Source organism: Gobius niger, assembly GCF_951799975.1.
Source record: "Gobius niger genome assembly, chromosome: 23".
Taxonomy (NCBI): domain Eukaryota; kingdom Metazoa; phylum Chordata; class Actinopteri; order Gobiiformes; family Gobiidae; genus Gobius; species Gobius niger.
This window is the reverse complement of record NC_136874.1, coordinates 1775431-1790627: the sequence shown is the minus strand read 5'-3', so window position 1 is coordinate 1790627 and position 15197 is coordinate 1775431. Positions and strand designations below refer to the sequence as shown.

At 43.3% G+C, this 15197-nt stretch overlaps 3 protein-coding genes and 1 long non-coding RNA gene across 4 annotated transcripts in view; all 4 read right to left on the bottom strand.

Moving 5' to 3' along the window:
• Positions 1–2700, bottom strand: part of LOC306982194 (solute carrier family 22 member 6) — an 89061-nt gene extending 86361 nt beyond the window's left edge. The window contains exon 1 of the mRNA XM_079582044.1: positions 2255–2700. Within this exon, the coding sequence (XP_079438170.1) occupies positions 2255–2488 (234 nt within the window). The 5' untranslated portion in view covers positions 2489–2700. The remainder of the gene's footprint in view (positions 1–2254) is intronic.
• A 2314-nt stretch (positions 2701–5014) lies between these two features.
• Positions 5015–7885, bottom strand: LOC306982222 (uncharacterized protein). The gene is made up of 3 exons (XM_079582086.1): positions 7643–7885; positions 5373–5599; positions 5015–5180 (listed from the first exon to the last, which is right to left on the bottom strand). The coding sequence occupies exons 1-3, from the start codon at positions 7782–7784 to the stop codon at positions 5061–5063; spliced, it is 489 nt and encodes a 162-aa protein (XP_079438212.1). The 5' UTR covers positions 7785–7885; the 3' UTR covers positions 5015–5060.
• A 1499-nt stretch (positions 7886–9384) lies between these two features.
• LOC306981953 (uncharacterized protein) lies at positions 9385–10859 on the bottom strand (the record flags this gene model as incomplete). Its single annotated transcript, XM_079581693.1, has 5 exons — positions 10311–10859; positions 9904–10132; positions 9783–9843; positions 9577–9716; positions 9385–9503 (listed from the first exon to the last, which is right to left on the bottom strand). The coding sequence occupies exons 1-5, from the start codon at positions 10845–10847 to the stop codon at positions 9385–9387; spliced, it is 1086 nt and encodes a 361-aa protein (XP_079437819.1). The 5' UTR covers positions 10848–10859.
• A 1438-nt stretch (positions 10860–12297) lies between these two features.
• Positions 12298–15100, bottom strand: LOC306982235. Its single transcript, XR_013794178.1, has 3 exons — positions 14944–15100; positions 12462–12655; positions 12298–12400 (listed from the first exon to the last, which is right to left on the bottom strand). It is a non-coding gene; the product is annotated as an uncharacterized lncRNA (long non-coding RNA).
• Positions 15101–15197: the final 97 nt, after the last annotated feature.

Sequence of the window (15197 nt, the reverse complement as noted above, 5' to 3'; positions counted from 1 at the left end):
TGAATCCAGACACTTCCAAATAATGGCAGGGAAATACAAAATTTGGACATTTGTTTCACTTTCTCTCAAATTAATAAACTCCTAGTATAGAGGGTGGGAATCACTCTGAATTTGAACTCATTGTTTGTCACTTCCTGTATTTTCGGGCCAATATTTGCTTTCATAATCGGCGAGCTATAGCGTTTAAAATGAACCCTCCCACAACTTCCTGGGCCTCTATTAGATATAGTTCTATCATTGAAACCTTTAAATGTTTAACTATAGAGCGACACGATAGTGCAGAGGTTAGAAGGTCCCAGGTTTGATTCCCACCTGGACGGGGCCTCTATGTGGAGTTTGCATGTTCTACTGTACCACTAAAACATGTACATGAGACCACTAAAAACATGTACAATAGACTAGGGCAAGTTTTCTTAACGGAGGGCCAATTTTTTTTCATTGTAAAAAGACCGAGGGCCGAAGCCGCCAATTTTAGGCCAAAGTAAAGCAATACACTGGAAAAATTACCATCTCAAATGACAAAAATGACTGAGAATAAAGGTTCTGTATGTTGAATTTGAGTCTGTGGACTAATCTAGGATAAAAATACAAATGCTGATGCCAATGGAACAAGCTGAAATCAAACAAATGAACTTTACTTTTAAAAAGATAATCTGAATTAAGAGAATAATGACTTGTTCCATTGGGATAAGATGTTTTATCTGATCTAAGACCAGATCTACTCAAAGCTTAGATTGAATCTCTTAATTCAAGCAAGTTTCTGTCATTTCTTCCTTAAAATTATGATTATTTTTCCAGTGCACTTTCTACAAATGCCAGAGTTGACCTACTTGGGTGCATTGACAGTATTTCTCCCATTTAACTCTAAAAAATGTTAAAGTACTTTCTGATTTGCATCATAATATTTCTAAAATCATCTTGAGGGCCAGAGGTTCTGTGCTGGAGGGCCGGATTTGGCCCCCGGGCCTGACGTTGCCTCCCCTGGGCGAGGGTGTTTGAGAGTGCGCGTGATGGACAACGGGTGGAAATGAGTCCAAGGCTACACTCCGGTGTGGCTTGTTTACATGCACGAGACCCATGTATGTTCATTTATTATTTTTAAAACACCAGCCACACGTGTTAGGACCATGGATCTATTATAAACTTAGGACTGAGACGTGATTTTACATGAACGTGAACACATTAAACAGGTGCAGCTTTAACAGAAACATAAACAAACGCCGGCCGCTCAGACTGAGCACGTGCCGGCGACATCACAGTGTTGTGGCGTCTGAGCAAAGTGCAAAGGTCACGGAGTCTTGTGCAACACGGTTTGGGCTGGTCTAACTTGTCTTTTGGAAAACGTTACTTCCAAACAATGATTACAGTGCATGTCACGACTTGTGAGCGATTATGTCATGATTAAGACTTTGAACTCGGACTAAGAGTGTTGTGTGTTATAAGTCACCCAGTGTAAATGTAAAGGGGCAAAAAGATGTTACAAGATAACAAAGACAACAAAAAAGCTATGAATAGAAATAAGTGTTTTAACCTCTTAACCCCCGCCTGAACAGAGCACATTGTGTCCTGTTTGGCTTTACCCAAATCTAAACAACAAGAATGAAAACAAACCAAATAAAGCAACAAAAACTTGACAAAAAATGATGAAAGACTGACCAAAATGTGACAAAGGCAAAACAAAGAAATGGTTCAAATGCAACAAAAAAGTGACAAAAAAAGCAATGAAAAAAACTCAAAACGTGACGACAACACGGCCACAACACAAGGAAAAACATCAGTTTATATCAGTTTTGCAGGTCTTAGCTTTCAAATGAGCCGTTACACTGGCATATAAGCTCTTTAATCAAGAAGCTTTTAGATTTGTGTAAATCCGAACTGGAGAAAATGCACTCGGTTAAGGCGGGGGGTAAGAGGTTAAAAGTAAGTAAAAATTAATAGGCTAAATGTTACAAAAGGAAAGTGCAAAAAATAAAATGTAATAATAGAATATAGTAATAATAGCTTAACAAAAACAGAGAAGCTCAAATAAATAAATGAATAAAACATTTAAGTGCATAAATATGTTATAAATTACAAAATGTGTCATAAAAGTGAAAAAGAATTGTAATAAATTATAGTCATATTACGATAAAACAATGAAAATAAAATAAATAAATAACATTATTAAGTATATAAATAAGCTACGTAAGCTATACAATTGATTTTAAAAAATAAATTAAATTAAATCCTAAAAAAACAAAATATTAAAACTCACGTTGTGGCGCCGGCTGAGGACCGTCCAATCAGCGAAGGGTTCCGAAACTTCCTCGGCCTCTGATTGGTTCAGAAACGTCCTCGCGGCGGTGGCTTCAGTGTCGTTGCCATGACTACAGGTGTCTTCGAGCACGGCAGCCGTTAAAATGTCCAAAAAGAAAAGAAAAGACACGAAAATGAAAATCAGCGACAGACGCCAATAAACAGCGAACTGCAGAGGCGATATCGAGATCATATCTGCGGAGTTTGATGAATATTCTTCACTGTTTACGCGGAAAAAAGGCTCTAAAAGAAGAGAGAAGAGGAGAAAACCGAATGGGCGCGTTCATCAGCGGTCAGCGGTAACATTATTCGCGGTCCACGAGCGGCTCCGTTTGGATAAAAGTCTGTCCACGTTTGGTTTTGCTTCATAAAGATCCCGCAGAATTAAATCAAGTCTCGTGTTCGCTTTAGTGAGAAAGAAACCCGAGTCTGCGCGCTGCCAATGCCCGGACCACGCGACTGGACGTCGGCTTGTCCCCCTCGTGCACCCCCGCGGCCTGATGGTGGTGCTCGGTCTGGGGCTTCTATTTCTGCTAAACAGCTGTGTCTGTCATTTGCAAACTCTCCCTCTGCCAAAACAAGACTCTTTGGACTCGAGTGCACTTTCGACTGACTTTAATCCCTCCTCTTTGCTTTTCAGGAGCAAGAAGTAAAGAGAAGTTACCGAGCGGCCTTCCCTGAGGCTCCTCTGCAGGTAATAGGCCGCCATCTTGTGCCCATGACCGCAAATTACTACGTTTTTTACAAAATACTGTACAAGCAAGAAGTACTCAACATTCTTACTGAAGTCAAAGTAAAAGTATCTGATAAAATATAAAATAAAAATAGAAAAGTATGTATGTATGTCAAATTGTTAAATGTACATAAAGTAAAAAGTAAAAGTACTTCACCCCCACCTCAACTCAGCCCACTTTCTCCAGTTTGGCTTTACCTAAATCTAAAAGCTTCTTGATAAAAGGATGAAAACACAACCAAAACAATGACTAGAAAGTGATGAAAAAGCAACAATAACACACACAAAAAAGCCAAAATAGTAACAAAAATGTGACAAAATACTTGCAACAAAAAAAGGAAGAAGCTCAGTTTAAATGAGTTTCGTGGGTCTTAGCTTTTAAATGAGGCGTTAAACTGACTCCAGTCCAGAAGCTTTTAGTTTTGGGTAAAGCCGACCTGGAGAAACGGCACTCGGTGAACGGCGGGGTTAAGAGGTTAAAGCGTTCGAACTAAACCAGGTCTAAACTTGCGTGGACGTCAAAGTGGTCCTTAAGCAGGGGTAGGCAATGTCAGGCCCGAGGGCCAAATCCGGCCCTCCAGCACAGAACCTCTGGCCCACAAGGTGATTTTGAGAAATACTGTTATACAAGTAAGAGATCAAATACCTGTTAAAGTACTCTGAACTGCGGGACATTCTGTCAGTATTTCTTAAGTTTCCTGGTGGAACATCCCAATATGTGGTCTGTCCGCACTTAGATCCACTGCACCACTTATCACTGTATCACTTTATCACTTTATGCACCAGATGTAAATCCAATCCTGTCCTATGTCAATTGTTGTCGTCTACCATATTTTACCTCTTATTTTCATCTTGTTTATTTTAATATTCTCATGCATGCCCCTAAAGCCTTACAGTTTAAAGTTCATAGCTTGTTTTTTTATCTAAACTCTGTGTTATATGTTTTTTATGTTTGATTTTGCACGTCTCACCGTATATTATGTAAAACATTGGCATTTGCAGGAAGTGGTTCTTTACTTTGAGGTTCTGCCCTTGGTGTTTTGGCAATGATGTTACTCACTTGCCTGCCCCTGTCCTAAGGTATTATTACGCCTTACAATACAGTACTACCTTTCACCGGTTAGAAAATGGACATGTTATACTATATGTTGTACTACACTATATGTTATGTACTATATGTTGCACTACACTATATGTTATGTACTATATGTTGTACTACACTATATGTTATGTACTATATGTTGCACTACACTATATGTTATGTACTATATGTTGTACTACACTATATGTTATGTACTATATGTTGTACTACACTATACCAGGATCGTGTAACTTTCTTCATGTATCTGTATTTGAACAGGGGAAACGTGGAAGAGCTTGGTCGCTTCTAACTTCACACCAGTTTGGAGCTAGAGGAAAATGCTGGGAGAGGCCAAATACTAACAATATCTTTGGTCTTTTTGCGTGACTGAGCGTGCGTGTAAAGACCAGACAGGTTCACATCAACTCGTCTAAGCTCCGGTAAGAACATATCTCAAAACTGTGGCCTGTTCCTTTAAGTATTTCCACTACTTTTCTACCTTTATCTCAGTAATTATTAAGATGACTAATATTTGCCTAAAGCCTGGTTAAGTAAATGATTATATTCAGGCCGCTCTGCGTCCTCTGAAAAGCAGAAAGTTGGGCTTCGGAAGTGCTTGTTTTTCTGACCTACATATTAATACTGTTAATAAGGCTTGAATGAACCAGAACAATGAAAAACAGAAGATGAAGGAAGGACAGACTGGAGCTGAACACCACTGTACAAAACACACTTATAGACGTTAGATGTATTTATACTGCATATATTACTACTTACATGTGTTTTAGTACAGTCAGTGAAATAGAAAATGTAAACATACATGTCAAAAATGTGTTATTATTTAGCTAGCTGTAGTCACATTTTTGCCTGACTGACATATTAATAAATTAGCAAAACAACTCTAAACCGTTCACATTACAAAAGCTGAAACGCCGTCCTCAGTGTCAGATCTCAGGGGTTCCCGGGGACCACGGAAGTCGCCGCCGCCATCGGACCCATGTACACGGGAACCATGGACTGTAAGCCCGCGATGAAACAGCGCCAACTGAAGCGCAAGGCCTTCCCCGCGTTCTGCACAAAACAAACACACATTTATCCTCAACAAGTCTGAGAATAATCAAGGTTCTGAAAATGTCATAGTCTAGTCTCGAGCTCTCAAGTAAAAGAAGGGACTAAAAACACACTTCAGGGACGCAGTATATATATATCATATCATTTAAATTGTAACTCTTCACCACAGTAGCATTTCCGTTGTGCTCTGACCTTCCTGTACTTCTTGTATCGGAGCTTCTTCTTGCGTTTCTTCTCCTCCTTCCTCCTCCGTCGCTCCTCGGCGTCCTCTCTCTCCTCCTCCTCGTCCCTCTCCTCCACCAGAGGCTCGTACTGATCGGGCAGCACGCAGAAGTGCACGTCTTTGGAGGTTTTCAGCTTCGATTTGGACGGGCTGGACGGTGGTTGTGTCGCTTCTCCCGGCTCTTTGGCTCCCATCGCTGTGAAAGGAGACGATGGCAGGTTAGTCATATTGGAAGGATGGATACAGAAGGACCCGCATCTGCCCACAGGAGAGAGGTGGACCAGCCGGAGTCCTGGTGCAGCCACAACAACCTGGAGCTGAAGACAATGGAGATGATCCTGGACCTCAGGAAACCCCCCTCGCCCTGACAGACTCCTTCACCATCACCCAGGACCTCAAATGAGAGCCAACCGTCAGCAGAGGATGTTCTTCCTGTGGCAGCTGAGTCCACCTCCTCCATCACCGTGTGGTACCCTCCAGCTCTGGAGCACCCGTTCACCTCCAGGACCCGGAGGCTCGTGGGTCGGATCACAGCTGACCCTTCTCACCCTCGACATGGGCTATTCCCCGCTCTCCCCTCAGGCAGGAGGCTACGGTCCATACAGACCCATACCTCCCGCCACAAGGACAGTTTTTCCCCAACTCCAATAAAAGTAATGTTTGTAAAAGAAGCTCAGTCAAATGAAAGTACTGAAGTGTGTGAAGTATTCAAAGTAGAAAGTACACAACCTGTTAAATAAGAGGTGACAGGGACAGAACATGTAGTGGAGTAAAAGTTCTCAACAAACAAGTACTGCAGTAAAGCACAGATCCTTAAAAACTGTCTTTTTGTAAAAATATTAAACTATAAATCTGATCCTGCGTGATCTTTCTCGCTCATGTTGAGGACCAGACCAGGTTTTTGGATTGAAATGAAAGCTGTGTCTGATGCTGCGTCCGAAATGGTCAGATTGGTAAGAGCTCTTACGCCAAACCGGATGTGCGTCAGCGTACGCCATGGCAAGATGCTTCCGAATTGGTAAGTCAGCTAGGAAGGAGTTAGGAAAAGGAGCCTTGATGCTAACTAGCAAAGCCACTTTAGCATAGGGACCTCTGATGCTAACTAACCGGTGATTAGGAGCTATGTGCCATCCCACAAGCCACTGCACCAAATCCCCCCACCCTGGAGTGATTCATGTTCAATCAACCACTGTTGATTGACAGGAGCACATTTAATAATAAAAATGATAATAATAAAAAATAAGATTCTGCTCAAGCCAAACTGTATAAAAGTGATAAATCCATGTTGTCGTCTCCACAGCTCAGTCACATGTCAGTGTTAAAGAGGAAACTCAGGAAACGGATTAAATGCTTTTGTTTTCATTTAGTAGAAACTTTAGCCACATGGATCATTTGCTGCTGTAGCTTTAAGAAACAGCTGTTGAAATAAAATAACACTAAAGGGAAATGTATGGATCATTTGGATTATTTTTCTCCTTAAATGTCTTTGTTTGGACACTATGTTGTTGTTGGACACTGTACACTAGGGGGCGACATGCACTTTTGTTTGGCCTGCACTCCATCAATAACTTTAAAGAAGAAGAAAAGCAGCTGTTGGTGATGTCACTTCCCTTTCCCCTGTTTAAGGACGGACGGATTGTGCAAATTCTGCTGAAGCTCTAGTTCACTAACTGCACAGATCTAACAGTCGACCCATGAAAGGTTAAGGAGTTAGTTGCTAGTGTTAGAGCTTAGAGGCTGTAATGTGATGGTTTCAGACGCAGCCAGAGGCTCCTGACATCAGCACGGTGCTGCCCTCTCCTGTCCAAACAGGGTCCTACAATAATGGGGCTAAAGTGCCCATGACTGAGTGTGAGGACAGTGGAGTAATGCAGCCTTAACATGCTTCATGTCTAATATTACGATCTCGTGTTGCTGTGGACAGGGATGGGAACAGAATCCTCTGTTTGGGGATTTCTTTCCCTTAGAGTTTGAGTTTGACTTAGCTCTGATTTAAACCTGGCCCAAACTATGTCTTTTAGTCATAAAAAGGCAGCGTAAGCTCAGGAAAAAAAGATAAAGTTGCTTTGATAAGAAACAGAACCCAAAGGCGTTAAGTGTGAGGTGCAAAAGAAGACTTCAAAAGACTTAAAGATTTTCCTTGAGCCTCAATCCAAACAAAACCTCATAAACTTTATCTCTTGGCAAATTCATTGAGCAGAAAGAAAGCTGAACTTCAATGCAAAATCAGTAATCTTACCTCTGTTTTTTAGGGCTGTTTTGGTCCGGAGGTTTTGCAAACTTTGTCCGGACTTTGGACTGGTCGGAGGAGGAGCGTCGCTGAGTAACTTCAGTCCCGGTGAGAAAGGAAGCGCTGGGAGGAATAGCAGAATGGAGCACATCCTGGGTTTGTGTCAGTCTCGGCCGACTTTAGCTTTGTGTTTACATTTGAAAGTTAAACACGCCGAATATTTGCCCACAGAACCAGAAATGTTACAAAAAATGGTTTCAGTAAATCTGCTGATCCTGGTTTACTTTAGTTCTGCCTGTATTAGTGTGTCCCCAGTGGCAGAATGTAAGAATGCATTAGAAACCAGTGACAAAAGTACTATTTATTTTCCATATTTACAAAAATACAACACATCTTTCTGCTTGATTTTGTTTTCAGGAAGTCGAAGAGTCAAATGTAGCCTGACGTTAAGTGCGTCTGCCGTCCACGAGTCTAAAGAGAATAGAAAAACATGAGGACAAATGTAGAAAGAAGAAATGAGTTTGAGTGGGCGTCAGATTCACCTGCTTTTTGATGGGGGTTTGGTTCAGCAGCTTCTCCACTGTGAGCTGCAAAGACACGTTCAATTAAACTAGTGTAAAACCCATTCTCTCTGTTATCCAAGAATAATGTTTGGGGTTTTGGACGTAACACAAATGCAGGGAGTAAAACCGCATGTTTAGAGATACAGTGTGTGTGAGTAGAATTCTGAACAACAGGGTTTGCATTTCACAGACAAAGGAGCCGCCTCGTGCTTTACTAATAGAAAACCATTCTGATTATGCTTTTGAATATTCCTCCAGTGGCCCTTACACTTGTATCGATCAGCCACTCTCAAAGTCTAGAGCCTTTTTCTCTGGGGGCCACATTATCCTTCCTGACTGTGATGGGGGGCCTGGGCCGGGTCGGCTATAACACTGTTTGACCCAGAGCAAAACACTACTATTTTCAAATAAAACATCATTGCGTAATGTGACCCAAGTAAATAAGTTCTGTAAGGATTATAAGGGAATCTGAACAAGCCTCTGACTCAAGAAGACCATGTCACTGAGATTAGCTGATAAACAACGCTCCATAATCATAATCATTCTGAACATAACGTGAAGTACAGATAAAGTACAAGCACATAGACACAAACCACTGATTCACTGTCAACAGAGGTCTGGACTTCACTTCTTCTCTTTCTCTGAAGTCACCAGCTGGTTATTCTGCTTTGTAACGAGGAACAATAGCAACAAAAGCCTTTTCTTTGAGACAACTTCTATCTCCAGTGTCTGCTTTGGCCATATCCAAATAACTGTTGTCACATGATACAAAAGAACCAGATCCTAACAGAACTGTAGTCATTATTCATTCACTCTGTGGTGATCAGCTTCATTCACCACAGGGCTGTAATGTGTTGTTTATATCCTGATCCTGGCCCTGCAGGACACACGTGAAATTATTTTTGATTTATTTAAGTGTTTAAGTGAGTTTACTGATGATTTAGTAAAAAAAAACAAAAAAACATAACCCTGCATAGGAATGGGCTTTTTTTTACATACTCAGGGATTTGTGCTCTACAAGTCAGGTCTAGAGCATCGCAGCCAAGGCCGTGGGAACCCTGGGTGCTGTAGCACCCCCTGGTGGATCGTTAACGCATTAAAGGCAATATTAAATAAATAGGAAATAAGTACAGAAAAGCGTTTTTGATGTATATAGTGTATCGTGACAAAAGCGTGAGAGCGAATGCATCACAGAGACGTTACCAGGAAGTCTCCTCTGTTCTCTGACAGGAGCAGCAGCACGTCCTCAGCGTTGGCCCGTCCTCTCGGCACCGCGCTGGACCGAGCCAACTTCAACAGCGCCTCCACTGGACAAGGTGAGACATGTTTTTAATGAGCACTTCCAGAGCTTGTTTATGCACCACTGACGCTGATTATTACCTCTTTGCTGATTCACAGACTCCTCCAGCTCCTCCGACGGCTCCCACAGCAGCAGTGCATTGTGGGGGTCGGAGTGGGCGTGTCTCTGGTGTCTCGTGGGCGGGATCTCGGCCTGGAAGCTCCGCCCGACGTTGATACGCCTGAGAATTGTATGCAAATTAGATCAGGTAAAAAGAACAGACATGTGAAAAGATGAATTCACTCACGGAGCTGTGGTTTCTGATGTTAGTGTTCCCAATGAGGCTGCGTCCAGTGAAACAGCGCCACCTAGAGACCAGCAGGTGAGTTTGGTTGTTATTATTTGACTGTGTCTCGAGTCAGACTCACGTGTGTCGCAGAGTGAGCAGTGCAGCCCGGGCCCGGCTCGGCTCGGACTCAGGATCGGGGGAGGCCTGTAGTAGCTCCTGTCTCTGTCTCTCATCAGACTGTCGAACTGACCCTCCTCACCCAACGCCACGCCCTCCCCCTCCTCCTCCTCATCGGGCAGTCGCCGCGACGACGGGGGCACCGCAGCGCCAGCCTCCACAGGTACGAGCAGCACCGGGGAGGCCTTGTCCTGCAGGAAACACATAGGACTAAACGGCCACATTCATGCCACAATATCTCAGCTCTTTTCTCTCTTAAAGCCTGAAACCTGCGCCCCCAGTTTGCTCAGATTGTTTGTGTTTGTGGCATTAGAGATGAAGTATTTGGGCGATTTGAAATGGCTTAAAAAGCTTCACATCTGTCCTGACCTTGCTCTTGCTTGCGCGGCTCTTCCTGGGTCTCGCCGCCCTCGCTCTCGGCGCCTTCTTCGGCTTGGTTTTCTCCTGAATCACGTCGCTTTGTCCGCTCTGGATTTCAGGAGTGACTGTAAACGCCGCCGGCTCCACGAAGAACCCCTCCGAGCCGTTGTCGTTGCTGGGGCTGGTCACGAAGGAGGGCGGGTAATGCGGGCTGGGCCCCGGCGTGGACGGGCTCAGGAAGCACTGGTTCTCCTGGTAACTGTTCGGGTAAAACGGGAGGAAAGCGTCCGGGGTGGACTGGAAGTTGTAATCCGCGGAGCTCCAGGATCCCAGGCCGGCGTCTCGGGAGGCGTAGCCCAGGGAGGAGCACTGCAGCTGGGGCGCGGCCGGCTCCGTGGGCCCCCAGTGGGACATGTCCGCGGAGGGGCAGGCGGGTTGGGAGTAGAAGCTGTTGGATTGAAGGTATTGCGGGTCAGGATACTGGAAGACTTCAGACTGGAAAGAGTCGTAGTTCAAACCAGATTCAAACGGATTTTGGGACGACATGTGGACGTCCAGGTCCTGAGGAAGAAAAAACAGAAATACGTGTGAAATACAATGGCCTGTCATTTCAAAGGGTTTAAGTTAATATCTCTGTAATGGCTGGACTTTTCCGCATGAAACAAAAACCGTCACAAAGTCCAGGGTCTTCTAACTAAGATCACATACAGGCGGGCTAAAGTGGAGACCATATTCAGAATATCCCCCGCCTGAACCGAGCGCAATTTCTACTGTTTGGAATAACCCAAATCTAAAAGCTTCTCGAGTGTAGCGCCTCATTTGAAAGCTAAGCTAAGATCGTAGCTTTTATTGTCCCTTTTTTGTTGCTTTTTTGTCGTATTTTTGTCACTTTTTTGTCGGATTTTCGTCGCTTTTTTGTGGCTTTTTTGCGGTGTTTTCATCAAGAAGGCGGATACTTAAGCACATCCCCCTTTTCAGTTTTTTATTTATAAATAAAACTCAAAATCATGTATGAATTTCATTTCACTTACATCTGCATATCAATGAATTATATTTATATTTATGGTCCATAGCGCGGCAAATGTCGAAAAGTAAGTAAGTAAGTAAGTAATATTTATTTATGTAGCACCTTTCACAGGCAAAGGCCACAAAGTGCTTCACAACACAGTAAAAGCAGAAATTACAAGCAATATAAAAAGGGGTCAAAACAACACAGAAATCACAGCAGCCCAAAAGTAGCTCATTAAAAGCTTGAACAAATAAATGTGTCTTAAGTTCGCTTTTGAAAGAATCAACAGAGTCAATAGAGCAAAGAGGGCGGAAGATCATTCCAGAGCCTGGGAGCAACAGCCTGGAAGAATCGGTCGCCTCGAGTACGAAAACTTGTATGTGGAACCTTTAGCAGATTCTGATCCACAGACCTCAGAGCCTCACAGGGGTGTAAGGCTGGACCAGAGCACTGATATGAGAAGGAGCCTGACCATGCACGGCTCTGAAGGCTAGAACCAGAACTTTAAACTTGATCCTAAAAGACACTGGCAGCCAATGAAGCTGTTTTAAAATAGGGGATATGTGGGTTCTCGCTGCAGTGTTTTGCACTAATTGCAGTCGAGAGAGCTCCTTCTTGTTAAGACATGAAAATAAACCGTTACAATAATCTAAACGTGAAGACACAAATGCATGGATGATCAGCTCCAAATCATTACGTGAGACCATATTCCTAAGTTTAGATATTTTCCTCAGTTGAAAGAAGCAGTTCCTGGTTAGCTGCTTACAGTGCTGCACTAATGACATGTCTTAAAAGTTAAAAGGGGGCGGGCAAAGTAGAGGGGGAAACCAGGAATGCTCCGCCCTGTGGCTTTAAACCTTTGTGAAATGTGCCGTGGGTAAAAACTAGGCCTTAGGGTGAATCATGTTTGTGGCCACATTAATCATCATCAGAAATGTCACGGAAAGCCACAAGATTCTCATGAACTCAGACCTATATACTTGCTTACGGTAGACGCCTGTTGGGGGCAGGTGTAGCCGCTGAGCATGCTGGGAAACGGGGCTGGACTCCAGTCGCTGTTCTCCAAACCCAGGTTCTGTCCGGGGAAATGCTGCAGAAAGACGGAGATGAAGTCAGAGCGTCGCTTTGAGGTCGTGACAGTTTCTCACCACCTGTGCGTGCGGTTGGTCCGGCTGGTTCATAAACGCTGCCTGATGATGATGATGATGATGAAGAGGATGAGGAGGGGGAGGGGGGGAGACGAAGGAGAGGGGGAGGGCGCCGTGGTGCATGGTGGGAGGAAATGGCCGCCGCGGGTCCGTCATGGCGTCACGGATGCGCTGTGGCTTTGCATGTTTCGAGTGACCTGTGAAACGCACAACAGGAAGAGGTCTATCTCTGCCGCATCTGTGACTCACAACAGCCAGCACTCGCAAACACACTGAGCTCCCCACCGCCTTCACTTCTGCTGTTCAGCTTTACCCAAATCTATTACAATACATTCATGACTGAAGCCCTATAGGCCAGTGCAACACATCTTTTGAAAGCTAAGACCCACAAATTCACCTAAACTGATCTTTTTCTTTGTGTCTTTGCCGTGGTGTCATTTGTTCGCTATTTTGGCACCTTTTCAAGAAGCTTTAGTGTTTGGTGTACTCAAACTGGATCAAATGTGCTCGGTTCAGGTGGGGGATCAGAGCTTAAAATTACGGAGACTTTGTGACTTTATGCCAAATTGGTTTCTTAAAGGGACTATACAGGTTTAAAAATGTTAAAGTGATGTATTTTCCTCCCCTACAGGTTTCAGCCACGTCCTAATGTGTAGAACCAGCCCAGACCTGTTCACCACAACCGCTAAGGTGGTACTTCGGGTCTGAAGTGCCGTCACGCACGAGCTCAACATAGAAGCTGCAGTTACACAATGACCTGAGGTGGCAGTAGTGAGCATAAAATGGCTAACTTGCGTCTAGCCCCTTTAACACTTCAAAAACTGTCAAATGGCATTGGGGTTATAAACTTTGGACACATGACATAAATACTTATTGCATCGTAAAACGTATCGGATCGGCCTCTGAGTATCGTGACAAATATGGATCGTCCCAGCCCTACTTTTTTAGTATCCATTTCCTAGCCTGATTTATTGAGTTTTGAATTTTAAAAAAAAAGGCAAAGTTTTCAAAAATGTGAAAATATGTGATATTTTGGCCCTTTTTAGTCATCGATATATATTTGTATGAAATGACAGAAATATTTATCGACCGCAAAAGTTTCCCTATTCACCTGCAGCGTCTCGCCTTAAATGAAATACACAAACATACCATGTGAATACAGTTATAGCACAATACAGTTAGTGGGAAGATTATACTTGTCTTGAATATGGATTTCAGCGCAGTACTTTGTAAAACTGAATCAAAAACCAATTGACTGTAGTCATTTTCTTTGCAATTAAAGGGGGGTATTATGCAAAATGGACTTTTTCAAGCTTTACATCATGTTATTCTGTCATTCCCTCATTAAAAACATGGCTGAAGTGTTGCCTTGGCACATTCACGTATTTCACGTATCTGTTAAAACTCTGATGGCGGCCATTTTAGGGATAGGTTTGCCTGAGTCCTCCTAGGAACGCCCCCACCTCCTGGAGACGCCTCCGAGCTTTCGTCACCAGCCGAGTAACCAACCACTGCTCCTCAGCAGAACCCCCTCCCCACTGATGCCACAGACAGCGTGTGGAGGGGGCGTGTCTAAAGGATCAGAGGTTCTTAAAGAGACAGAGGCCTATTTCAAGACATTCACTACAGCCATTTTGAGAGAGACATTTTATACAAGGCAGTTATTCTGATTTACTGCATTTACAGACCAACAGAAGGTTTGTCATCATTGTAGTGTGATATAGACTGGTGCTATGGGACTGAAAAAAGCAGAACACCCCCTCTTTAAGAGTAGTATATATTAATTGGGAAATGTTAAAATTTGATCTGAGGTTGCTAAAGAATATTCCCAATATTATGACATTTGGTTCCAATGGAATTTCAACACCAAAACTATTTCTTATTTCACTTTCTATGTCTTTCAACCTGACCACAGCTCCTCCAGCATCGGTCTGAGGTTCTTCCAAACTTTAATGGGACAAAGTGAGTTCTAAAAAAAATCTAATTATAGTTTTTCCCTCGAGCTCTCGAAGGATTGGACTATTTGTTGTTTTATGTTCGTCCTGCAGTGTCAGTTCTCAGTCCTCATCCTTTAGAATTATGCTCGATTCCAATTCCCATTTCCCCTTAAAAACAATATCCTTTAAAAGCGACAAAAATCTGTGGAAATGTGTGATTCCTGCATTAGCTTGAATTTGCATTACGCTTGAACACACTTCCTGGATCTCCATGACACAAGCTGCAGCCTCAAACTGGAGCATTAAATCTTCTGCTTTAAGTAAATGTCCCTTTATAATGACCTGATGTTTTTCACTGGCAGAAATGCACACACGGCGGTCAGAAAAGCTCGTGAAAATACTCAAACTAGTCGAAGGTCAGGGCAGTGAACAAAGATTTGCAACCAGGCCTTTTGTGTCACTTCCCTTTTTCAAAAGCACGAAGAACATGCCAGTGATTAAAGGTTTGCAAACGCCGTATTATGAAAATCGTTATTAATAAAACTCACCTAAAGCAGTTGAGTCGGCTGTCGGCTGCAGACGCTCTCAGGATGTGGTTACGGACGTCTTCCTTCTCTGCGCCGCTCGAATCTCTTCCTCGTCGTGACGTCTAGACACGAAACCCAAGCCTCGGTTTGACATTATAGGTCGAGCTAGAACTGGGACGTTCGATGGTTTGGTTTGAACGAGACAAGAAAAGACAACGCAGAAATAGCTTTTACTCTGAAAAACCCCTGCAGAAAAGTGTGTCAGAGTCAGAGTC